Source organism: Toxorhynchites rutilus, chromosome 2, assembly GCF_029784135.1.
Source record: "Toxorhynchites rutilus septentrionalis strain SRP chromosome 2, ASM2978413v1, whole genome shotgun sequence".
Lineage (NCBI taxonomy): Eukaryota > Metazoa > Arthropoda > Insecta > Diptera > Culicidae > Toxorhynchites > Toxorhynchites rutilus.
In genome coordinates this window covers 109114950-109142192 of record NC_073745.1, presented here as the reverse complement: position 1 = coordinate 109142192, position 27243 = coordinate 109114950, and the positions used below count along the sequence as shown (strand labels likewise).

The 27243-nt window shown below is 37.4% G+C and overlaps 1 protein-coding gene across 3 annotated transcripts in view; it reads left to right on the top strand.

Moving 5' to 3' along the window:
- The window catches only part of LOC129764825 (A disintegrin and metalloproteinase with thrombospondin motifs like), a 336932-nt gene that overhangs the window by 148016 nt on the left and 161673 nt on the right, over positions 1–27243 (top strand). For all 3 annotated transcript variants that reach the window (XM_055764327.1, XM_055764325.1, XM_055764328.1), the window contains one exon: positions 12287–12388. In XM_055764327.1, the coding sequence (XP_055620302.1) occupies positions 12287–12388 (102 nt within the window). The remainder of the gene's footprint in view (positions 1–12286; positions 12389–27243) is intronic.

Below are 27243 nucleotides of genomic sequence, written 5' to 3'. Positions count from 1 at the left end.
TTGAACAATTTGGTCTGCCGTTGCGTGTCACTTAATGTGTGCTGAACATAGCAAACCTATGAAATATTTGCATTTGTCTGCTGAATTATAACAGGTGGAGTGGGCAGTTTATATGCAATCATTTTTAACTATTTTCTAGTCTTGATTAGAGATATCTCTTGATTAGAGATATCTCATATAGTCTTGATTAGAGATATCTCATATAAAGTCGTAAATCTAATCGTTCAGGAGTATGCTTTGGAGATCCTAGTTTCAAATATCAAAACATTTAATTTTGTCATGTCATTTTGTTTTTGTTCTGATTATTTGATGTATTGTATGTAATTGTGAATAATACATTTTTAGCATCATTTTCATATCGTCCCGTGTATCTGGTTTCCAAATTTCGTTTAACTATAGTGAGGTAATCTTATATTAAGGGCGTTAGATCCTATTGAAATTAATTTCCAGTTGATCGACACACTTGTGTACGAAACATCAATTATACGTTAATGTTTTTTAAATATATTTTTTCTGATAAAAAAATACTAAATTAATTCTCTTAAGAATTACTTTGTAGACCTTCTTTCAAGTATTTGTTTTTTATAGTTTACTTGGTCTCGGGACCAGGGCTCGGCATAGTCATGTTCAACTGAGTATAGTCAGTGGACTGTGAAGAAATTCCCCTTCGTATTCCATCGGAAATGACTTTTGGCTTCTTCACGCAGTTTCTCCGTCAACATCACTCAAGAGTCAGTCGGACGTTTAGTCGCTGTCTCCCTCTACGACTCGACTATCTCATTTCATTCTTCCTCGTCGAATGGACTCAATTGCATTTTAAAGTGACTCCTCTCAAAATGAATTCGTTTCCCTTATCCGGAAAGATACGGATTTTTTCGTTATTTTTGGTACAGATTCTGTACGGTTCAGAGTAAAGATTTTCGTCAAAAAGATTGGTTCAGCTTTTTTCCGCATGTGAAGTTTCTTACATTTGAACAAAACAATATTAAGTTACATGACGACTTTTACGCTGCAGAATCGCTTGATGCTGCTGATCATAAAAGCATTTACAACGCAATAATTGTTCAGTTTCATTAGAACGGAATTCCTTACAAGGATCGTCTGAAAGTATGCACATCGAGCGATGCGACCGTGATGATAGGGGTTTCAAATTCCATAAATCGCTCGATAAAAATCATTTTTTTCTACAACAAATATTATCAATGGTACAGATTTTTGGATGAAAAACTACAGATGAAAAAGATTTTCAACCCCTCTGGTACTGATTAAAATGTAGCAACGCAACACTGCTCTCATGTATCACGTATGCATGTATCGATGTTTGAGTTCAACGTGGTTGGACATATACTACATGTGAGCTAGGTTTATTTTGTATCGTACATGAAAACTACTCACACGTATAAAATAGCGTGCAGTGTGTGTGCTATTTTACACGCTATTTACCAATACTAACACGAGATCGTTTATAACATACCATCGATGGGGGTGAAAATGGGTTATGGTGGTGAAATTGGGTCAAAAATGGAGAAAGTTACTATTAGTAATATCTTGACAAATTTTACGAATATTTTTGAAAGCTGTGAGCCGTTTAATAGGATACATTTTTCCACAACTTCCAATGCATAATACTTAATTGTAGTACAAATAATTATTTTTTAATATTTCATCAAAGTTTAATGTGTAAATAGCCATCAAATAACACCTCAGAAAAAATCTCATGGCCAGCATTGTACAGAACTACTAAAATTATAAATTGTAAAAAAAAATCCATTCGAATTTCAATATTTTCGAAACAATCTCTTATTTACACTGAGGGCGGGGGGATGCCATTGCTGGCATTAATCGAAAATTTATTGCGTCAATGACAAAAATTTCTCATATTCAACGGATAAAAAAAATAAAAGGAAAGGAAAAATAATTCCGACCAGTACGACACCCATACTCAAATTTAATAATGTTAATGTGTGGAAGTTTTACAATGCGCTTGGTGCCAGGTGCCATCCCAATCATTTTCGCTTTTATAAAAGAAAAAGTGTAAAATGTACCCAATTTTCTCTTTGTTGATTCATATTGTTATCACCCTTCAACTCACAACTGAATGGAACAAACAAAAAACCGTAAAAGATTTTTTTAGTGTGAAATGAGCCTAAACATGAAATTGTATGATCGATATACGCGAGATATTGATCACTAAAGTCAGCAACCGAGAATATAATGGATTACTTTTTCCTCAACCTAATATTATTAACATCAAGCCATAACTATTATTGGAACGTTATTTTAAAAAATCTGTAAATTCTGTATGAAACCCAAAAAAACTGTATTGTGTATCAACAGATTCTTGTTTTAAAAAAGTCTTGAAAATCTGTAGAAATACAGATTACTTGGTAGATTGAACGATTCCGAATACATGTAATATTTTTATGTGAGAAACTGACTGACTTTAAGATAGTGAATCAAAAATTAAATCCTTCTTTTCTTTTATAATCCAAAAACGAAATATATGTGTATAAAAAACAATTAAATTTTTTTTTCTGACTCGATTATATGAGGTGAAAAGAAATCGAAGACTGTTAACAATCAAGTGCGCACTGTATAACGTTACATCCTAGAACAAACCGTTCTCGAGATATAGTCATTTTTTAGTAATGAAAATAATGTTAGTGAAATTTCTATACGATGTCGGAACCTTAGTCGTAATGTCCAGCAGAAGTATGCATTTTCTAATATTTCACGGACATGATTTCAATTATATTTCGGTTAGTCCTAGGATAAAAGGTTATAAAACGTTTTCGTATCGAATCGCATATAGATTCTTTTTTCATGTTACTCTTCTTGAATAGTTACGATGTTACAAATCATTCAAATTTCATAAATTTTCAAATTTATCCAAATTTATATCCATTTTATTTAGTGAGTTTGCTACGGCCCCACTATACATTGGAAGGGTTTTCAATAAAATTAGACAAAATAAAATATGAAGAAGGGCGATCGTTTTTAGATATAAAAGTTATAAATATTAAATTCAATTTTTCGGTAAGATTTTTGAACAATGCATTTAAAATGTTATTTTTCCTATAAAAAATAATATTTTTCCTTTTTAAATAATATTTTTTCATTAATATCCCAACAACTTTGTCATACATCATGTTTTTATCAGACATCTAGATTTTGAGTTGTTGCTCTGTTGAGTCTAGTCTTTGCTCTGTTGTTCCTGGAGCTTATTTCTCTCTGCACCTGCTGCTTGATCTCGTCGATTTGCGTTTGGGAGAGCATATTGTTGCGTACAATCGCTCTACGCCTCGCGTTCATCGCGTTTTGGTCAAGCCTCCCGACGAACTCTGGATACGCTTCCTCGAACATTGTTAGTATTCGAGGGCGACCGCTCATGTCCGTCTCCAAAGCAGTGCAGATGTAATAGGCGCGGATCACGAATTCATTCATTTCGTGTGTCCACATGATCCGGCGCCTAGTGGTACCCACAAGTGTGGACGACTGTCGTCTGGCAGTCGCAACACGTCTCGTAGGCGCAGCGTTTCTTGGGTGATGTCGATGGCTGCTGTTTCCGTGTGGCGGTAGCTCTTCGGGTTGAACCCGGCTGGTGGCCCGCTCTTGCACATCGCCCTCCAGCCGCTGGCCGCTCGCTCTTACGCCCGTTCCAGGACCAGCTCCAGTTCGGGGACCCTCCTCGGGTGATCGCATTCTAATTACTCTTCGTGAACGTAGCTCCATTTTCTGGGTGTATCTCCTTTGCCTGGGAGACAGCGGGTTGGCAAGGCCTCCATGACCCGGGAGGCCTTCCCCGGGAGAGATATAGCGCTCTGACTCGCTCGCACCCCCTCACTTAGCCACTTTCGACACCCGTTCTCGGAGCCAAGACCAGGTGTGTGTTTCCAGTTCACGCCCGATCTAAAAATGTCGTCATATGATCTTCGTGGAGGCGTGAGATAGGAACATTTGAGACCAACAGGCAGGCTCCTACCCTATGTTGATCCCCATTTGAGAACCGTTTGAGTATTTTTTTTTTTTTTTTTTTGACTGACTTTCAACGCTTCTGGCTGGTTCGTCACTTTTACCTTCCATTTTGGAAGAATGTCGGGAGTGAGAATTGAACTCGTGATCTTGAGCGTGAGGAGTATGGATGTTACCTCCACGCCAGATCGGCTCCCAGAGATTTTGAGTTACGATTTTCTGAAAGAAAGTTTAATGATTTGGAATACGTCCTTTTCAGAAATCAGTCGCAATTTAACCCTTTATAAGGCCATGGACATTCCATGTCTAAAGTTTGTGGTAGCCAGACGTGATTGTTGCGACTCCGGATACTCGATTGGTCTCGTTAGCTACAAAACCGGACAAGTGCGTTTTTTTTCTCCTTCTTCCGTTTGGGATTTTTTTTGTCACGTCGCGCGTGGTTGTCACCGCGGAACATTGGACAGTGTACAAACCGGGAAATCATTTCAGCTGAGCTGGAAAAGTGATTGGTTTCTGCTGTATCATCGCCATTGCTGGCATTATATCGCGCGTGTACACACTAATACCAGTGTGATTGCGCATACCGTGGATAGTGTGGTGAAGTGCCGTTGGCCGACTCATAATCGTAGCTATTCTTTGCGCGTGATCATCCGATTGAGGAGGAGCCGCCATCCTCGTCGCACTTACAACTCATTCGCATACAGTGCGATTCAACGACCACCGGCGACTGTGTGTGGTAGTGTGCGACACACATTCAATTGTGCCGAGCGCGATCAACCGATTGGGAAGCAAGCATCGGTTGCCAGTTTATCTGCACTGGTGTACAATTGGGTGAATAAAAATTAATATATTTAATTCTTTTTTTCTATTTAATTTTTTTTTATTATTATTTTTAAATACATTAGATTATAAGTACAAATTGTAGAATGTCAGAAGGGGGGTCTCCAAATATGGAGATCTCTGACGATGACTCCCCAATGTTAGTAAAAAATAACAAAAAAGGAACATCGAAAACACTTAAACACGCTACTTTAACAGGAGATGCTTCGTCCGGGGACGAGTCAGCTAACTCCACCAAGCACCCCTCTAAAAAGTCTGCCACTCACTCCTCTCCATCCCCTAGCACTCCCGCCCTTCCTTCGATCCCACCTCCCCTCCCTGTTGTCACCGATCCCACCCAATCCACGTCATCTCCTTCTCATGTTATCACCTCTCCACGTGTCAAGGTCTATCCGGAAGATGCACTTGTAACTGGTCCATGGGTTGTTTTGCTCAGGCCAAAGCCACACGGAAAAGCGCTTAATGTTATTCAGATCATGAAAGATCTGACAAGATACTCCTCCGTGAAAGAAATTTCAAAAGTTAGACCGACCAAACTGCGTGTTGTCGTGGATAATCGGAAAGAAGCAAACGATATTGTCGTCGACCAGAGATTTACCCTAGAGTATCGTATCTACGTGCCTTCCCATGACGAAGAAATCTCGGGAGTGATAACCGAAACGGGTCTGACGAGCGAATCAATTATAGAAGGAGATGGTAGATTTAAAAAACTACCTTTGATGAAAATCAAAATCTTAGAATGCCGACAACTCGGCAAAGTCTCCCAGGAAGGGGAAAACTCTAAACTTACGCCGTCCGACTCGTTTCGAGTAACTTTTGCTGGTTCCGCCCTCCCTGACTACGTTATGGTGGACAAATTGAGGCTGCCAGTGCGACTCTTCGTGCCAAAGCCCATGACTTGTCAAAAATGCAAGTCAGTTGGTCACACTTCAGCTTATTGTGCCAACAAGGAGCGCTGTGCTACTTGCGAAGAGCAACATGTGGGTAAATCTTGCAGTGCGACTGAGCATAAGTGTCCATATTGCAGAGGAATTCCACATGTGCTCTCGGCTTGTGAAACTTACAAGAGTCACTGGGAGAAACAGAAACGCTCTTTAAAGGAACGATCGAAGCGTACTTTTGCGGAAATTTTAAAGGGCGCTTCTCCACCGGAATTGCGCTTCTCCACCGAACAACAACAAGAACAACCAATCCCCACACACAATGTCTTCTCCACGTTGCCAGTTGACGAAGTAGAAGCGGACACAGCTGAAGAGGGCACACCGTTCATTTTCCAAGGGAATCCCCGGCACAAAAATGTGTCCACTCCCAAACTTCAACGACAAGTTCCATCGGTGATACCCCCTGTTAGCATGCCTAAAATATCGAGTGCAGCGGACAAGCAAAATCAGGTTCCTCCTGGCTTCCGTGGGAATAGTTCACCTTCGAACGACCCAGCACTCGAGGGGACATCAAAAACCCCAACTGTCCCTTTTTCGCCATCAAGCTCAACTTCCCAATCGGGATTTATAAAGTTGTCTGACCTTTTGGATCAAATCTTCACGTGTTTTAATGTTTCCGACTCCATCAGAACCCTTGTCATCTCAATGCTTCCAGTATCAAAGACAATTTTACAGCAATTGATGCAAACATGGCCCCTCCTTGCAATGATTATCTCTCTTGATGTCTAATTTGAATAGAGAGGTCGGAGATATCACTGTTTTACAGTGGAATTGTCGTAGTCTTATCCCTAAATTGGATGCATTCAAATTTTTAATTCATAAATTCAATTGTGATGTTTTTGCTCTGTCCGAAACTTGGCTTTCTTCGCGAGATGATCTCTCTTTCCACGATTTTAATATTATACGCTTGGACCGTGATGACAGATACGGGGGTGCTATTGGGGATCAATAAGTGCCACTCATTTTTTCGAATTGACCTTCCACCTATTGGAGGGATCGAAGCTGTTGCTTGTCATGCAAACATCAGAGGCAAAGACCTCTGTATTGTCAGCTTGTATTGGCCTCCGAGAGCTGCGGTTAGCCGCAATCAACTTGTTGACATGTGCTCACTCCTTCCTGAGCCACGATTGATCTTGGGAGACTTCAACTCTCACGGAACTGCCTGGGGGGAACAGTACGACGACAATCGTTCATTGTTGATATATGACCTTTGTAACAGCTTCAATATGACCGTTTTGAACACTGGGGAAACAACACGTGTACCTAAACCTCCTGCTAACCCAAGTGCTCTTGACCTCTCGCTTCGCTCGAATTCACTATCGTTAGATTGCAAGTGGAATGTAATTCAGGATCCCAACGGTAGTGATCATTTGCCAATCAAAATTTCCATCACCACTGGGTCGAGTTCTTCTGAATCTATAAACATGGCATATGACCTCACAAGACACATTGACTGGAAAAAATATGCGGACGCGATTACTCTAGCCATCAATTCCAGAGAGGAGTATAAATTCCTTTCTCGTTTGATCTATGACAGCGCGTTTCGCGCTCAAACGAAACCCATCCCAGGTTCCACTATTCGTCGAAGGCCTCCCAATCCATGGTGGGATAGCCAATGTTCCAAGCTTTATCAGGATAAATAAAATGCATTTAAAGCTTTTCGAAAACGTGGAACCCCTGAAAATTTTCAAACGTATTTAGCCCTTGAGAATCAGTTCAAAAATTTGATCAAAGGGAAAAAACGTGCTAATTGGCGAAATTTCGTGGGAGGTTTGTCACGAGAAACCGTCAATGAAAAAATTATGGAAAGTGGCTCGAAACATGAGAAATCGCTCTTCAACGAATGAAAGCGAGGAATATTCACATCGATGGATTTTGAATTTTGCACGGAAGGTTTGTCCCGATTCCGTTCCCGTACAAAAAATTGTTCGAGATATTTCACAAGATAGGTGCGATCTTGATTCCGAGTTTTCGATGGTAGAATTCTCTCTTGCTCTGCTTTCATGTAACAATTCTGCTCCGGGATCGGATAGAATTAAGTTCAACTTGCTGAAAAACCTCCCTGGTGTGGCGAAACATCGCTTGTTGAATTTATTCAATCGGTTTCTGGAGAATAATATTGTTCCAGATGATTGGAGACAAGTACGAGTTATAACTATTCAAAAACCCGGAAAACCCGCGTCCGACTTCAATTCGTACCGCCCAATAGCAATGCTGTCTTGTATACGGAAATTGTTGGAGAAAATGATCTTGTTTCGCCTTGATCGATGGGTTGAATGGCCTACTCTCAGATACATAATATGGGTTCCGCAGGGGCAAGGGGACGAATGATTGTCTTGCGTTGCTTTCTTCAGAAATTCAAATGGCTTACGCCGAAAAAAAACAAATGGCTTCAGTATTCTTGGACATAAAGGGGGCTTTCGATTCTGTTTCAATAGAGGTTTTGTCGGACAAATTACACTCTCGGGGTCTGCCGCCTCTATTGAATAATATGTTATATAACTTGCTTTGTGAGAAACATTTGAACTTTTCTCACGGAGATTCGGCAGTAAGTCGGTTCTCTTACATGGGCCTCCCCCAGGGCTCATGTTTAAGCCCCCTTTTGTACAACTTCTATGTAAGCGACTTCGACAATTGCCTTACACAAAATTGCAGCCAAAGACAACTTGCAGATGATGGAGTGGTGTCTGTCGTAGGATCTAACGAATCCGACCTGCAAGGACTCTTACAAGATACTTTGAACAATTTTTCAAACTGGACCTTTGGGCTAGGGATCGAATTCTCCACGTAGAAAACAGAGATGGTGGTTTTTTCTAGGAAGCACACACCAGCAAAACCAAAGCTTCAACTTTTGGGTAAACCGATCACTCATGCTATGTCATTCAAGTATCTTGGGGTTTGGTTCGACTCCAAATGTACTTGGCCCATATTAGGTATCTGAGTAAAAAATGTCAACAAAGAATAAACTTTCTCCGTACAATTACCGGCACCCGGTGGGGAGCCCATCCCGAAGATCTTATAATGTTGTATCGAACAACTATTCTCTCAGTGATGGAGTATGGCAGTTTCTGTTTTCAATCAGCTGCCAAAACACACCTCATTAAACTCGAGCGAATTCAGTATCTTTGTCTCCGTATCGCGTTGGGATGTATGCCCTCAACGCATACCATGAGTCTCGAGGTTTTGGCAAGCCTACTCCCACTAAAAGATCGCTTCAATTTATTATCTCTTCGGTTCTTCATCCGGTGCAAGGTTATGAACCCATTGGTGATCGGAAATTTTGAGCAGCTGATCGAGCTAAATTTTCACTCCGGGTTCATGAGTTCATATCATGAATTCATCTCCATGCAGGTTGATCCTTCTTCGTATATTCCCAACCGTGTTTGTTTCCCTGACTACATCAATTCCTCTGTGCATTTTGATCTGTCCATGAAGAAAGATATCCATGGATATTCAAATTACCAACGATCGAGGATCGCTCCAACGATCGAGGATCGCTCCAACGATCTTCGATGAAAAGTATGGGGGCATCAATTGTGATAATATGTACTTTACTGATGGGTCCACTATAAACGAGTCCACAGGATTTGGAGTGTACAACGAATTTTTTAGCACCTCACACAGTCTTCAGAATCCTTGCTCAGTGTATATTGCTGAATTGGCAGCAATTCATTGGGCGCTGGACAGCGTCGCCTCACGACCTGTTGAACACTATTACATTGTAACGGATAGTCTTAGCTCTGTCGAAGCTATCCGTTCAGTGAGGCCGGAAAAGCACTCGCCGTACTTCCTTGAGAGAATACGAAAAATTTTGAGTGCTTTATCCAGACGCTGTTATGTCATTACCTTTGATTGGGTCCGTTCACATTGCTCAATTCCGGGTAATGAGAAGGCTGACTCATTAGCAAAGGTAGGTGCGATTGAGGGCGACATTTATCAGCGTCAAATCGCCTTCAATGGATTTTATTCTTTAGTCCGTAAAAATACCATCGCTAATTGGCAACGCAAATGAATTGGGCCGGTGGTTTCACTCAATTTCCCCTAAGGTTAGCCTCAAACCGTGGTTCAAAAGTCTGGACTTGAGTCGGGACTTTATTCGCACCTTCTCCCGACTCATGTCCAATCACTGATCGTTAGATGCGCTACTCTTTCGTTTCAATCTTGCCAGTAGCAATCTCTGTGTTTGTGGCCAAGGTTACCACGACATCGAGCACGTTGTTTGGTCGTGCGAGGTGTATCTAGTTGCCAGATCGAATTTAGAAAACTCCCTTCGCACCCGAGGTGGACAGCCCAATGTACCGGTGAGAGATGTGTTGGCTCGGTTAGACCTCGATTACATGTCCCTAATATATGTTTTCCTTAAAACTATCGATCTTCGTGTGTGATTGTCCGTACACCCTTATCCTCTCCTTTTTTTTTCCTTCGCGAGCGACTGTTTCCCTTCTGACTAACTATAGAATAAGCTGAAATGTATATACATAATAGATATAATAATAGATTTAAGAATTGAGTATGATGAGCGTGAGTGTGAATGCGAGTGTGAACATTGTACAATATCCTTATATCCCCTCCTTTTCCAAAAGAAACTATGTCACCCTTCTAATCTCGAGTCGACCGCGAGTAATCGGTTTCCTACTTTATTAACCATAGATTTAAGGAAACATGTTGATATATACTAATAAAAGTATAGCTAAGAGTTCGGCTCCTTTAAACCTATGTAACTGAGCCTGTAAAAATAAATTACTTAAATAAAAAAAGGGCATGGAAACTAGGCAAGCTATCGATTCAAACTTCAGAGAACATAATCCTTGCATGAGGAATAACACATTTCACATTCATCTTTGATAAAAAATAATCTATTGAAATAGTTGAAATAATCGGTGGCAGTATAGTTGCCACTGCCCGTTAACCTCAAAAACCCTGTTTACGGCTGCCTTGTAAGCTCACTTTATTGCACCTTTGGTTATGCAAAAATCAGAACAATATTTATAGTTCATCGAGAAAAAATGTTTTTTATTTAAACTTACAAAGAAAAAAAAGAAACTTTGTATTTTTCATCAAATACATCATTTATTTTATTGAAAAAACTGCATGATCTTACACAAAAGATCCTAAATAGAACGCTTACAGTGAAAAACTTATCAATTTGTTGAATTTTCAACGATATTAAACAGAATTTCCTGAACGCGGTTTTGTTACATAAAAATGACTCCCACATTAAGAAAAAAAAAATAGATTTTTGGTTAGGTAAAATATTGAAATAATATTCAAAGTGCAGCGAAAAAAAATTTTTTTTGTGGGTAGAAACATGGCTGGCACGGCCTTATAAAGAGTTAATCCGATCATATGATAATGAAAATTGTAATTTTGGGTGGCCTCCATCATATGTACTAAGTTTCACTAAAATCGAAGAGGATCTCGTCAAAATTTGCTCTTTTTCGGCTGATTTGGCGTGGACTTTCTCTATAGAACTTTCACAATTTTATGAAAGCTTGATCTTGCATATCGTTACAGGATGTTATCACCAGAAAAATGTTCTTACGAGAGTAGCTTAAGAAACCTATGCAGTTTTGATACCGCACTTCCAATTTTATTTTATTGTCTAAACATAAGCTGATTCAACGAATTTGACGATTGAATCAGATGAGGTAGGCGATAGAGCATACAATTGAAGCAGTAGAAAATAATAAAACGAAAAATGTTCTGTAATTCGAATTCCAGATAATTTTAGAACGAAAATGCAAACGAGTTCTATTTCCTTCTAAATTACAAAATTTACCAGAAAGAATAGTACATCATAAAACATGAAACGGTGTTTTAATGAAAGAAGATAGCGTTCTCAAAATTCCCTGATTATAAAACGCCTCTGATTTAATATAAATGTGATGAAAATTATTTTTTGACTCCGAGAACAAAAATATAAACAATTGTTCTAACAAATATTTAAAGACAGAGCCATATTGAACACACTTTCAACCCTCAGTATTATAAGTATTATTATTAGGCCTCAACAATTCACTACTTCACAGTCTATGCATCATTGCATCAGCTCACTGAATAGAAGCATCGATTTTTTTTCTTCATCCCAACCATCAGCTAGTTTTCCCCCGGTGGTAAACCTCAAACGTCACCCGCTTGATGTTTGACACGAGTCAGACGGTGTCATGGTCTTATCGTAGGCGGATGTGTTTATTACTCCGCGCTACTTTTAGCTATTATGCTGGTTACCCGGTGTCACCGCAAGTGCCACAGCACTTATGTTTACAGCGAGCGGAACATGAAAGTGTCATTCGGTGTTTGTTTGACCAATTGCACCCGGAGTGAAATGTGAAGCGAAGTAGTACTTGTCGGTGACATCGTACAAAGATCAGCATGGCTTGTTTGTTGAATGTCTAGGTAATGATATGGTGAGGTAATGGGAATAATGGGAATGACAGGCGACTTAGTAGTGATAGGTGATCCGGTTACGAATTTCCTATTTCGAAGAAAATAATTGCAATCAAACTGACGTATTGTTTCTTATTTTCTTACAGCAACCCCCGGCAGAGGACTCATTTGGTAACATTTACCAGGACCAGCAGAACATGGCCGCCATTCTGATGCGTAAGCATTTGGAGAGTGGCGATCTTATAATGGTAAGTGTCGTTTTTTCCCTTCACAAAAAATTAATTAACATCAGAAATCGTTTCGTTACACTCGTGTAACTTAATTTTATGCTTTGTGCCGGATTAATCCATTCGGGGAAAACAAACGTTTCGTGCCCAATTACCTACACACTTAATCCAATTTGGTGGATAGAATAATTGAAAAAAACATACTGTCTAGCACGCAGTTAATCAAATCCGGGGGCATTACGAATTAATCTTGGTGTTTTCGATGCCCCCTATTCTGAGGGTTCATGTGGGTTCAAGCGCTTTACATTGTTTGTGGCTCATTTAAAGCTGTGCTTGAAAGCGAAGTCGCTACACTTCGATGGGACTTCCCGGGTGCGCTCAGTACTAATTCATACAGTGTGATCCTGCAGTGGAACGTTTTTGAAGGTGAAGAACAATAGCGTTTTTTTGTTTGTTTTGACGGTGGTAAGGCCAACGAGTTCAAACAAACGCTGCACGTGTCTGGAGCTAACGTAACTAATGATCGATTACCAGATATAATGCAATTATAACCAGGAAAACACGTCCCCATGGCTGAAGAACTTCTGGATTTTCAATCCGAACAAAATCCGGCTGAGGCGTAGCGAAGCATAGTTAAATATGCGTTCGAAATGTTTTGGTCATTAGCGGTGGTGGTGTTGAACTATCTACCTTGTGTGGGTTTCTTCACGAATCGGTGGAATCATCATCAACAAATGATTTTCAGCTAATTACAAATACAAGTTTATCTTACTTTGAATTCTTAATCAACGCGTCCTCCGTTAACCTAAACCAGAAAACACATACATGTCTGTTACTGTGAGACTCGAAATTGAATAACCAATAACTGTTTCGATCTTTGCAGTCGTTTTTTTTCATTTAATGTTATAAGGATTTACGCAGACAAAATACAGAATTGAATCAATTTAATTTACATAACCTATGAATATAGACGAATTTTACGCCAACTCGCCTTAGGAGTTGGCAGCACTATCTCAAGATAGTAGTGCAATGTTATGAAAAAAATAGACTACTTTTTGAAAAATTCCAAAAAAAATTTCTTAATTTTAAAAAAAATTATAACTCGAAAACTATGTTACCTACATAATTTTGGTTAGAGGGTGAAATGTAGGAAATTGTTTGAATTTTCATAAAAGAATACCAAATTTTTTGTTTGAAAACCAAATTCGCTAAAAAAATATTTTGAAAGTTGAAATTCATTTTTCTCAAAAACTCTTTTTTCTAAATTCTTAAAAAATATATATGAATAGCTCGTATACTTTTCAACAAGTCGTTCATACATTGGAAGATGTGCACTTTTACAGGGAAAAAGTTTTTCTAACAATAACTTTGTCATTTTTTCTTCAAAAAAATTACAACTAATCTCAATTTTGTTTAAAGTCAAGATAGCGATACAGTGTATTCAACAACTTTTAGATCTTATTAAAATATGAACTTTGGTCGAAGACGTCAACTTTCTATCTTTTATGGTTTTTCGAATATAAGGTACTTTTGTATGAAGACTCCTGAAAAAATAATGTTTTACTCGTAACATTTTTGTGTGTAAATTCTTGCGTTACATTTTCTTGCCATGTTTCTAAATAGAAAAAAAAGTTATCGGAGCATGTAAATCGCAATCATTTATACATAAAAATGTCACGAATTAAACATCAATAGTATTTTTTCAAAGAAAAACATGGAAAAGTTGTTGTTCGACTTTTCTATATAAAAGTGCCCATCTTTCGATGTATGGTAATCTATTGGAAAGTATAAAATTTTGAAAACACAAGTTTTCGTGAAAAATGAATTTTGATTTTCAAATTATTTTTTTTCAATGGATTTTTTGTTTGATATTTTTTAATAAAAACCTAAATAGTTTCCTACATTCCATTATTTGACTAAAATTTTCTAGGTCTGATAGATATTTTGTGAGAATATTTTTGAAATCATGATTTTTTTTTCAATTTTTTTGAAAAATGTTATTTTAAAAGCTATACGATTTACAAAAAGTTGGTCAAAGAATGAAATGTAGGAAATTATTCAGGTTTACGGTAAAAAAATATCAAATAAATTTTGAAAAAAAAAATCATTGAAAATATTTTTTGAGAATTAAAATTAATATTTCTCGAAAACATGTGTTTTCAATATTTTGGAAAAATAGATATGAATAGCCCTTACAATTTGCAATAAGTCAGCCATACATCGGAAGATGGGCAATTTTACTCGGAAAAAGTTTTTCGAACAACAACTTTTTCATGTTTTTCTTTGGAAATTAACTAAAGGTCGGACTCGATTGTATACATACTCGATTATATACAGACGATATATACGATCATATGTGAATCGATTATATACAATATTGAACTCGGTTATATACAGTTTGAAAAAAAAACGTTTTTCACCTTTCAAATATGACTTATTTCAATAAAAAATGTAACCTTTCAACGTAAAGTATAGAATAAGTGACGTAACGTAAAATATAAGTGGCTATTAAACATTGGTACATTGGGGTGAAAATCGTGATTTTTGAAGATTTTTCACTTCACTTCACTTCACTTTTCACTTCAAAAATGTTATTTGAATTCACTGATTTCGATGTTTCACTACTGTATCCTGTACTAAATTTTTTCATCTGTCAGATAAAAGCAACAAAATCGTTATCTGTAGCGTACTTTTTAATGTAGAGTCAGTTTGAGGCACTAGAGTTTGAAATAAAGAAAAAGTTCTATAACTCTGTCATTGTTCAAATTCGAATATATACGTAGTAGGATTTTATTCATCGAATATGATCGTCTATCACCTCCTGAGGGATTCTGGATAATTTATGTTGTTCATGTGAGAAAGGAGTTTTCTGACTTTAAGGGGATAAATTAAAAATTCTTCTTTCATATTCGAAAAAACCAAACAGCATAAAAAACAAAAAATTTTTTTTTGACTCGATTATATTAGGTTTGGGAAAAATTTATCCATTATTTTCTCGATAACTGGCTTTAGTGATCAATATGTTACGTAATATGGATCATACAATTTCAAGTAAAGGCTCGTTGTAAAGGTGACATTTCACACTAAAAAAATGTTTTTTTCTTGTTTGTTCCATTCAGTTGTGAGTTACAGGGTGTTAACAATGGAGGTCAACAAAGGAAAAAAATCAGCACATTTTATACTTTTGCTTTTATAAATGCGAAAAGGCCACTGAAATTGCAATTGCTCTGTGTGGTGTCGATACAGCAACAGTAAAATACGTGCAACTTCATTTATTTTTAATTTTTTTATTATTTAATATTTGTAAATTGTAAAATTCTATTGCTAGAGTTTATCGCCAATAAGGACCAAGACCTCTATGATACAGTCAATATGAAGCTTAGAATGGCAACAATTTTTGCAACAAAACGGTGCATACCCAAATCGGACAATCCGAAGCATATTAAAAATAGTTTTGAATTTCACCCAAAAATAATGGATAACTTTTTCCCTAACCTAATATACAGAATTCGATTATATACAGTGAAAAGAAATCGGAGACTGTATATAAACGAGTCCGTGCTGTATTAATATTTGATTCGTGACATTTTATGCTTAAATTATCGCGATTTACATCTTAGAATGGCATCTAAGATCTAAAATATTATTTAATACTTTATATCGCTATCTTGACTTTAAACAAATTAGGATTTTTTTTAATTTTAGGATTTTTTTTATGAAAATTTCCTACATTTCATGCTTTGTAGATATCATAGTTTTCGAGTTTTAAATTTTTGTGAAAAATTAAGAAAATAATTATTGCCTTTTTTAAAAAAGTAGTCTAATTCTTTTTCGAATATTTCAAGTATGCAAAGCTGCTTAAATGGCTCATATCTTTACACCCACAACGATTCCTAGATGGTGCTGCCAACGGCCAGTCAAATTGGTATGAAACTCGTATATATATAGAATAACAGTAAATCTCGTAAATCCTACCCGATGTTCGATGTATTTTAGGAACTTCGAGGTCACTCTAAAATTACATGAGTACGCGCTGTATTTCTAAATGTCGCTTGAGGCATCCGAGAATTAGGTAACACTTCTTCACGCTTCGACTAATACCACTAATGTATTGAAGAAAGAGTCAGTTTTACGCAACTTTTGTCGGCTAATTTCCATCTCCGTAAAAGTCAACAATCACAAATAAGCCGCACAAACATTTTGTTCCTCCAGCAGTAGTGTCGAATGAAATCCTTTTCTTGTCGGTGCCATTTGCTCTGCGCCAATTGATTGCATTCTCACGACTTAACCATAAATTTCACACCATACCATAGTTGCTGAAAAATTACTGCACCATCACAATCCCGCCCCGTGCTCGGTCGGCTCGGCTTAGTCTGCACGACTTAGCCACGAAGTCGCCGCTGCCGGTCGCTCACTCATTCTCCCTGGCAACTTTTGATATCTGGGTTTGATAACACCCGGTGTAAACATAAGGTGTGAAAGAAGAAGACGAGGCAAGCAAAATCGCCGTAGCATGTGGTTTCAACCAAACCGTGCCAATAGCAGTATGAAAACAAATGCCACAACGGAGAAAGGATTACATCACAGTGAACTCTAACCATATACATAACTGAATGGAATGGATGGTGATCTATGCAATGGTTAACCCTTGCCTTGAAGAAATAGCAGCTGGTTTGGGGAATTGAAACCTCTTCAAGTTATATTATAAACTGAGCCGATTTCGAAATCGAACTTTTCAATTATCAGAACGAAGATATCATCGTTGAACAAACAGCACAATTATTACCTAACTTGGTACATTCCAGCACACCGGAAAACGATATGCGTCCTTCGACGTTAACTTTTAACACAACATCTCCAATAAACCGCTTGTCGGTCAGAACAAAGATCTGCACACTTTACACGATTTATCAACGATAATGGATATTAATGTCAGCCCTTCCTCCGGCGACACTTCGTTTCTCAAGCAGAATACCTTAGGTACCATTCGACATGCGGAGATGTAATTAAAAGCACATCGTGTAAATCATTGGTACAACCCTTTTCTGTACCCTCGCAATGATTAATTGAGCGTAATTTGCATTTAACATGCGGCATCGACCCCCACAATCATGCCATCCTTCTCATCCACATCGTGTGTGCACGCGCCTCACAGACATCTCCGGTCACTGAGTCACACGTATCGGGAAGGGAGACCGCTTGACCTCAACCTTAACCGTGACAATGATTTCCATGCTGGGAGGAGCCTTCATCATAAATAATGCAGATACACACTATTTTCTCGTTTCATAACACGCTCTTGACTTTCTGTGGCCGTCGATTGGGTGCGTGGCTGTGGACCAGAGACTCCAAAAAAAAAACCATGATTATGCTTAATGACTTGCGCTCTCGGCCTCTGCCTGGCAAGCGCACACGCTTTCGACCGCCGGATGATACAGCGACTTCCGAATGTTCGCATCCAACCAATGACCGGGGGTCTTACGTAAAAGCTACCAACCCGAACAATACGAGTTGTACAATTGAATTATTCATGGAAAACAAAATTAAAACTGACAAACTTTTTTTCGTAATGCTCTGACGATAGCACACTCAACAAACCGCCCCTGCCGAAATCATTGTTTGTCAGTGAAATACTTTCACTGTCAATATCATAGTCATCCGCCTGTCGATGGGTACCGTAGAGGTCGATAAAAGACTAGTCTCGCACTGGCTGAATTGTATGGCATTCACGGATAATTGTAATATGGAACAACCCAAACTGAAATGTTCTTATGCAATTCGACTTCCCGACAATCTTAAACTCAAATAATAAACATAAACATAAACATACTAATTTTTAAATTTCAGTATCTCTTAAAAAATACATCTCCAACGCTCCCAAAAACATCATTCTCGAAGAAATAATACACAAATCATACTATGCGTACCTTTCGCTTAAGGACAACAGAACGTGGCGATCGCACGAAAACAAATATGCACCTTTATTTTAAATCGAAAAACACAGCTCTCTCTCTCTCTCTCTCTCTCTCTCTTTCTTTCTTCACATCTAGCTTAAAAAGAGCACTTTGACGTCACTTTTAACCTGAAAAACTGAACTTGAAAAAAGTCATCAATAAGTTCGACAACACTCTTACATCCACACGAGCTTTCTCCCGGCCAAAACACGAAAGTCAACAAATAATAAATTCTTAATTATTCGTGAACTTCAACACATGGTTGACTGATTGCTGTCTAGAGTCACAATAAAAAATTTAAGAGAGGAAGAGAGTGTATGTGTGTTGAGGATAGGGTTGCCAACCTTCCAGTTTTTCTTGGATATTGCAATTTTTTTAAAGCATGCCAGCGAAACAGCCAATGGCGAAAAATCTCCAGTTTTTTTTTATTTTTACGGTTTTACACAGTTTTTTTACCTTTTTTCCGTCATTTTCAAGTCAAGGTGAGTAAAACCCAAAATTATACTTTTTTCATCCAGTTGTGAGAATCCTAACCCGCTTCACTCACATCGAGGACCTTTATGGCGTTTATAGTCGTTTCCTATCTATATCTATCTATCTGCTATCAGTACACAGAAGTACGGCATGGTGTTTTCTCAAAAATATGACTCCTTTTTATTGAAATTCATTTGGATCAGGAAAATTATGTCGGTTTGAATAATAATCAATGATCAATGAATATTTTTCAGCATGTAAAATCTCACATAACGCTTAGCTGATTTCGAGCCCAATTCAGAAAGTTGCAATAGAACACTATGCAATCAAGTTCTGAAGCGTTTTAATACAAATTATTTAAATTATAATTTAAATTACATCAGTCAAATATATACCACAAATTTGTAATTTAAAATCTTCCCGCTGATCTTTTTTTATCTAAGTTGGTACTACTATGAGTGGTCTTAGTATCAAAAATTTCTTGTGCCGAAACATTGAAAATATTACAGAAAACATTTGGTAATTCAACTATTTCTAAAACACAGGTGTATAAATGATATAAGGCAGTCAAAGACAGCCAAGAAGAGATGTCGAGTACGACCATCCATGAAACTGATGAAAACATCTACAGAATAGAAGAAATGGTGCTCGGAAATCGTCATTTAAGTTTGAAAGAGCTAGCCCGTGAACTGAATATCTCTCACGAGACCGTGTTATATTTTGGTTGATGTTTTGGACATGAGAAAAATCGCAGCACGACTAGTGCCAGAAGAGCTCAATTTTGTTCAAAAATTCTATTGCATTCAAGTGGCTGAATACATACGAAACACATTGGTGTGATTTTCTTTATTACCGAAAACCAAAATTTCCCTTCATGGGATCCGTTTTGACAGCATTGAAGACATAAAAACGAACTCGCTGCGTGAGCCGAAGGAATCCATGATTGCAGCTATAAAAAGTGTTTCGATGATTGAGTTGTTCGTTGGAAAAAGTGTATTGCTGGAGAAGGAGCCTATTCTGAAGGTGATAATATGAATTTTGATGATAAACAAAGCATTTCTTAAAAAACACAAAATCCCGGTGTATATATGACAGAATGTATGCCATAGCAATATAAGAGCAAAATAAGAGATACTTTGCAAATAAACACGCATTGATCCATTCGTGACGGCGCAACTTGTATCATACTTTGCCACTTTTCGCGTGACAGCGCGATTGACCTTTTTTTTTTTTTCAAAAATACCCTTTTCCAAAAATTCTCTAATTTTTGGATATGTTCTGTAAAAAAACCTCAATTTTCAAGAAAAATATAAAAAAAAGTAGTGGCCTCTATATTCAATCATGTAAACTATAAAAAATAAATAATCTGGATTATTTTTTACGCGAATTTTATTGCATGATTTCATTTTGCGCGAGATCGTTTGGAAGTGTGATTGTTACGAGCGTGTGCCGGTAATTGGGCAATCTTTTTTTACGTGATTCTCTCGAAATTATGCGATTTTTAATTACGCGATTTGCTCGAAATTACGCGATTTTTTGTAAAGTGATTTAATTTTTTGCGCGCACGAATCAGTCGCGTAAAAAAAAAGAATTCAGTGTACAATGAATAATTTCGAAAACAAAATCCTATTTGTTACTATCTTTTTTATTTTTTTCAAAAAGAAGATTGTCTTTAATTTGATTTGTTGATCATCTGAATCTGAACTGAACTTTTGAAAAAAGTCATTTTTGGAAAAAAGGAGGGAAAAACTATAAATATTTTGAGCATTGCAACACAGACTTCTTAATGCTTTGAACTAATTCAATGGAAAATATAGTGACGTTGGTACAGAGGGCAATAGCTAATTGTTACAGTTTTTGCGAGTACATATCAATGTTACATATTTTTGCATGTCAATCGTGTTCGATATATTCTCATACACTTTTTTACCTAGATGTAGTGGTGAAGCAGCAGTGCATACACTATATCTGTGTTGGTGTAATATTGCTATATCTTTATGCAATCCTTTGACGGACCTGTTCGATTTTTTTTTTCAGTTTTCATTATTTATCAACGATTTTTTTTTATTGATATCAACGGGTACAATAATAACCCTTATGATGCCTATATACTTTATCAATTAAATTCAACACTGAACTTACCTGTACGTTAACAAAATGACTGCGAATAGAGTCTGTAAGTGCGGAGGTTTTTTGGGTGATACACGAGAAAATCCTATGTCGAAGTAAAAACAGCAACTATTGAACCCCCGACACATGCTCGACATAGACTCTTTGCAGCCATAGTTACCGAGTGCGTGAAAACGGAAACAGGCTTCGTCGTTGAATATTTAAATTAACTTTGTGCAGAAGCTCAGGGCAATCGATGTGAGACAGTATTAGATGAGAAATGAAACAGATTTTGGCCACATTTCATCAATCCTGTAATGATTCAAGTCCGATGCTTATAGCTGGGTAGATTATGGGGATTATCTGGCATAGGCAAACAATTACTATAAAGTTCTTCACTGTCTTTTCCCAACCTTTTTTGAAGACAGAAAAACAAAAGAAATTTTCTATGTTTCCGGAGAAATACACCATTGGACGGAGCGGTTAAAAAAGTGGCTCAGTGGTTAAGACAAGTTTCTGTAGATCTTTTTTTTCAAAATAATGGAGGGAATAAATGTGTCGACTGCCCAGCCCACTTAATCGCTAAACTGACAATGTAGCCAGAACTGGACACGCCACACATCTTCTTTCTTCTCCGAAAAAGAATTGGAAAAAAAAGACGGAAATGACAAATGCATGTGAATTTTGTTTCAGTGTATTCTCCTTCACAGAAAACATTCGAACTTCCTTTGGGATGTATGTCAAGTTCTGTTCCCCATACGGTCTTCCCAAGCCGTACTTGTTCTGCGCTTTCTTCCCGATCCGCATATCATTTTATCTTCATTTTTACACAGCACCGTCGTCCTGATCCGTTCTCTTATCATTATCATTTATTTTATACGGTTGTCCTGATCCGTACTTGTTTGGCGGTGGTCCCGATCCGCATTTTTTTAATTTCTTTTGTACTCATATGGTCGTTTCGAATCATAGCCGTTTGTGCGGTCGTCCCGATACGTGCATATCCACTTTTACTCTACCGTTTCATCGTACGGTCGTTCCGATTCGTACTTTTTATAAAAAAAAATATCTATTTTACCTTACTATATTAAAAAAGGGGAACATATCGTTGTTAACTTTTTCACGTACAACATCGAGTCTCACTCGATGTGAAATAATTGTGGCAAAACGTACAACATCGAGTATCTCTGGTGGTGCGCTTGCATATCACAAGGCGCTAAGACGCTCAGCAGTGTAGTGAAAATACTGGATGCGTGACCCATCGAAGCGTTCGCATTTGGTTCGCTTTTTTGAAAATCAAATCGGACACGAAAAGGGTTAATAATTTGTTTGTTTACTTGGTGCATCTTTAGAGCAACACTTATTATCAATATATGACCTATAATCATGAGTTTCAATGCGAAATAATATGTATTAATGCAATGGAGCTACAAGAACGACGTACACCAGTACTTATTTTTAATATCGCCTACTAAACATAGAAACTTAATTTAAAAAAAAAACACTTTGTTTTGTTACGCTAAAGCAATCAAAGTATTGAGCTGCATTTATTGAAAAATAAATCGTTGTTTCTGGCTACAAGTTTCAATTTCGCTATCATTCAAGTCAACTTTCAGTTTTACATAGAGCATTAAAATTTCTGCCAACCATACTGTTTAATTCATACTTTTCAAACGTACCATTTAGAGGGTCTTCGTAGCCACATTGATTGCGCGTTCGCTTAGTAAGCGATCGATCGTGAGTTCAAAACTCAGGGCCCTCGTTGACCATTCTTGTGTTGTTACAGAATAACTACGTCCACGCAACAATCATCATCAGCGATGGAGATCGATCCGCGGTCGGAATTAGATCGATTCATCCATACAACTGCTCTGCTCTGCAAGAAACATCGGGCTGCTGTTCTATAAATAACTCAACTATGATCAATCAACTGTGTCTCCGCTGTCCGGTGGTCTAACTGGATAAAGGAAGAACAGACGGAATACTCTTACGCGTAAATGGCTACTGTGTAAATGTACCATATGCAATGGTATAGAAGAAATACTCTTACGCCGAAAAATGGCAACTATGTAATGTAATATTTATAGATATGATAAACATGTAACATGTACACGATTAAAATTCTGTTACAGCACTGTTACAGCTCAATGCTAATGAGCCTAAAATAAACAAATAGGAAAAAAACGTACCATTTACTTACTGATAATCTTCATGCCTCCCATGGTAGGATAATTCTGCTACTTATAGTCTTCCGCTAACGGGTTAGTCCCGGGCTGACCACTTTTGTTTTCATGTAATTTCGAGCTGTCCCCCCAAAAGGTTCTACTGCCCTTTTGAACACATAGAAACTTTAATAAAAAAAAACAAACAGATTTTTCTAATTTATGCTTGGAATATTTCATACACGGTGGGAATCACACCAAATGCACTTCGGAAACATGTAACTTTAGTAACACTTCATTCCCACGCAGAAGCTCTGAAATATCACGTCTCAAAATATTTCGATTCAAGGCGGTTTCCGATACAATCGCGGTAGAGTGAAGTATAACTGCAGCGGCGATTTGATATCTTCTCTAGAGAAAGCTACAATATTGTTCATAATAAATCTGTTCATTGGCGCGAAATCAGCATTCTCAAAATTGTAGCACAATAATTCTGCAGTTCAAATCACATATTTTGTAAATGAAATTATTCACTGAGCATTCACCGAAAAAAGACCATACTATGCGACCAAGCATGAGGCCGTGATATTCCGTCACGACAACGTTAGGCCTCATGATGATACAGCGTTTGAAACATTCTTTGAGAGTAGCGACTTGTTATCGCCTAGTCCTGAACACACATTTCGTGCTCTCTCTGCAGAACAGGGAATCCGAAATATGTAAAAATTTCAATTCATTTGAAAACCGGTCCTACGGGTAGTTAGTCAGGTGTCATTTGAGTCCAAACAGATGTATCAAATGTGAGATGTATCAGATAAAATGTATGTTTTGGATCTACTTAAGAGTTTTTTGTCACTTTGAAGCTTAAGTCATAAAAATTGGTAAAATGTATATAATTGAAACTATTGTCCACCGTTAGTCTTGGTTTTCCCTCTCTCCTGGATCAGAGAAGCATAAGTATAAGCTTCCTGTCATGAATGTTTGGTTTGTATGATCTCCGTTTCGGACTTTGTAGATGGTTTTCTGCGCATGTGGTAGTGGATCCACTTTTAGTCCCTCGTCCTACGTTCAGTTCAAAACACGATTTAAATTTTGTCATTGGAGCAATTGTTAGCACGTGAAAAACGGCATGTTTACTCTCTCTAACCGTAACCATGAAGCACGAATGTTTCATAAAAGCAGCGCCAAATTTAAAAAAAAAATCCAAAAATCCCAAAATCATAAAAATCGGTCCGTAGTTCAAAAGTTAGGAATTTATAAAAATAGTTATTCTTGGATAAAAAGGGAAAAATGATTTTTCGGACTTTCACTTAAATTTAAAAAGAGAAAAAAATCACCTCTCTGATTTTTGAATATGCTATATAAAAAACCTCAGTTTTCAAGAATAAATTTAAAATATATATCGCCCTTGGTCCCGAGACCATGAAAACCATAAAAAACTAATATAATAAATAATAATAGAAGCAAAAATTAAATTTTCTGCAGCTAAAGTATTTTTACTAAAAATATGAGATGATTGGCTTTAATTTGATATATCGATCATTAGAATCAGTCCAGTAGTTCAAAAGTTATGAATTTTTGGAAAAAGTCATTTTAAGAAAAAAGTTTTTCGGACTCCTCTAAAACGGAAATGGTCAACCTAACGGAAAAAAAATACGGGTCTAATAACTGCCACTTTTCACGAAAATCTGAGAACAACTATATCGGTTTGGCATGGAATGGCTGAATATATGTATTTCAGATAGCCTAATGATTCATTCTATTGCAACTTAAGCTAGAAAAGAAATAAAGTACAAAATAGAGAATATATAGAATAAAAAATGACATCAAATTCAAAATAAGAAACCACCACTCAAATTGATTTTAGAACGTGGCGAGCATTGGAAACTGTTTCTTTACAGATGGCTCTTGATCACGAAAATGTCTGTTGTACTATAATAACGGGCGAAACGCAATTTCAGCAATTTCCCATGATAATAAATCCATCATCAAACTGAGTTTGGGTTTCCTTGGCCATTTGGTTTGGTTGGACGAACGGGATGTGTCTTCCTTGTTCCGGTAGGATATAGCTTGAGTCAGTTATTTCAACAGATTCGTTTTTATGACCCGTTATTAACTATTTAGGTATCAAATGAAGTCATGTAGACAACATCGTATAGTTTTTCGTTTAAAAATCGCTTCGCCAAGATGACCAAGAAAGTCTGGAGCTTTTCTTTTTTGGCTTACTACATTTTTGAAACCTTTAATGAACAAGTGAGACTGTTAATCAAGCGGCTTATGAAGGACATGAAAAATGAAAACCAGACGAAACGAATAAATAATAATCACCGACTGATAATTTATGCCAGCTGATAATTTACGCTAGCGAATAAATTGAATTCTCGTTTCATAGATACAGTATAGTCGCATAGAAATATTGAACGAAGACTAGAAACATGTTAACTTTGCAAAATCATAACTCAAAAACGAAGAAGAACACATCTGTTATGTAATGTAAAAAGACCTCAGCTTTCAAGAAAAAATATGAAAAATACAACGTTCTTGGTCTCGAAACCATGTAAACTATAAAAAAAACAGATACAATCAATAATCACGAAAATAAAATTCCTTCTCTTCCCATATGTAATATTTTTCCAAATAAGTCTAGCTTATTGGGCATAATTTGATATATCGATTATCTAAATCGGTCTAGTAGTTCAAAAGTTATGAATTTTTGAGAATAGGAAAAAGAGGAAAAAATGATATTCCGAACTATCGGTTAACTCTAATTTTGAAATAGTTTATGTAAAAAATCCTCGGCTTTCTAAAACAAAAATATAAAAATATGTAGCGCCCTTGGTTCCGAGACCATGAAATCCATAAAAAACAAATATAATCGATAATAGCGAAACAAAATTTAAATTTTCTGCAACTGAAGTATTTTTCCTGAAAAGACGAGGTGATTAACTTTAATTTGATCTGTCGATCATTCGTACGTTATGATTTAAAAAAAAATCATTTTAGGAAGAAAGTGAAAATTGACATTGTGATTTTTCGGATCACCCTAAAACGAAAATGGTCAACCTAACGAAAAAATAAAAAATACGGGTCTAATTGTTTGCGATAAAAAACAAATCAACCACTTTTCACGAAAATCTGAGAACCACTATATCGGTTTGGCATGGAATGGCTGTATTTTTAGACTGGTTCGGTATTCCGGTTACAGTTACACCAATCCAATTCCGTCAATGTTTCATCTGACTGATGTTCTAGAATATTTTCCTTCATTTTCGACTTCCGTTTCACTAGAAACAGTTCAGTGTAATCAATTCTCTTGTAATAACAATTCAATTTGTTTATCGAAAATTGAACCGACACCTAATGAAATCGCACCGAGAGAGAAACTTTAACAGCAGGTACCCATCATCATTCACACTACATTGTTGTGATCTTACATGACCTGCGACGGACAGTTTGACGGATTGTCAGCACCAGTCGTCGTCGGTGCCTTAGTGCCCGCGCGCACAGCCGGGTCAGCCGTCAGCTGACCTTTTAAGGAACTCTTTACTTTGCGGCGCGGATTTTTAATGATTTATGGGGCGCGATTTTTTTATTTCGTTTTCATAAACTGAACCCGCGAGAGCATGTAATAATGATAATATTATTGCTGTGAGAAGACAGTTTCAATGCCACCGCTATCGCAATGCCGCTGGTTTGCTGGGGAAGATTCACGCCGATCGGCTGCCTCAACCGTTGCGACCTCATTTCACAAACCGATCCGTTGTTGATGTGGATCCGTTCGGTTGAGATAGGTCATATTTTATGTTGTAGCAGCGCGGGCACGCGAGTAAACTACGTATCAGTCGATCATGGTACGAAAAAAAGCAATAACAATTTCCTGTCAATTGTGGAGTGACGCGTCATTGAGCTTTTTGTGCTGTTTCGTTGTCTAAGTTGCTAAGTGTTGTCAAGTTCCTTCTTTGGGAGAAACATTCGCTCGGCTAGGTGCCAGGGTTCGTCGTGTACGGCCGCTGTGGTTGAAGTCTTTTGATGTGGCGCGCAATCCGCGGGACCAACATTATTAGTGTGGAACTACGTGGCGAAGTGAATAATAAAGTTATAACACTGATTTGTGATGCCGTAAAGTAATAAAAATGTATCGCGACAGAGATTATGAGTGGTGAGGATATTATGAATGAGT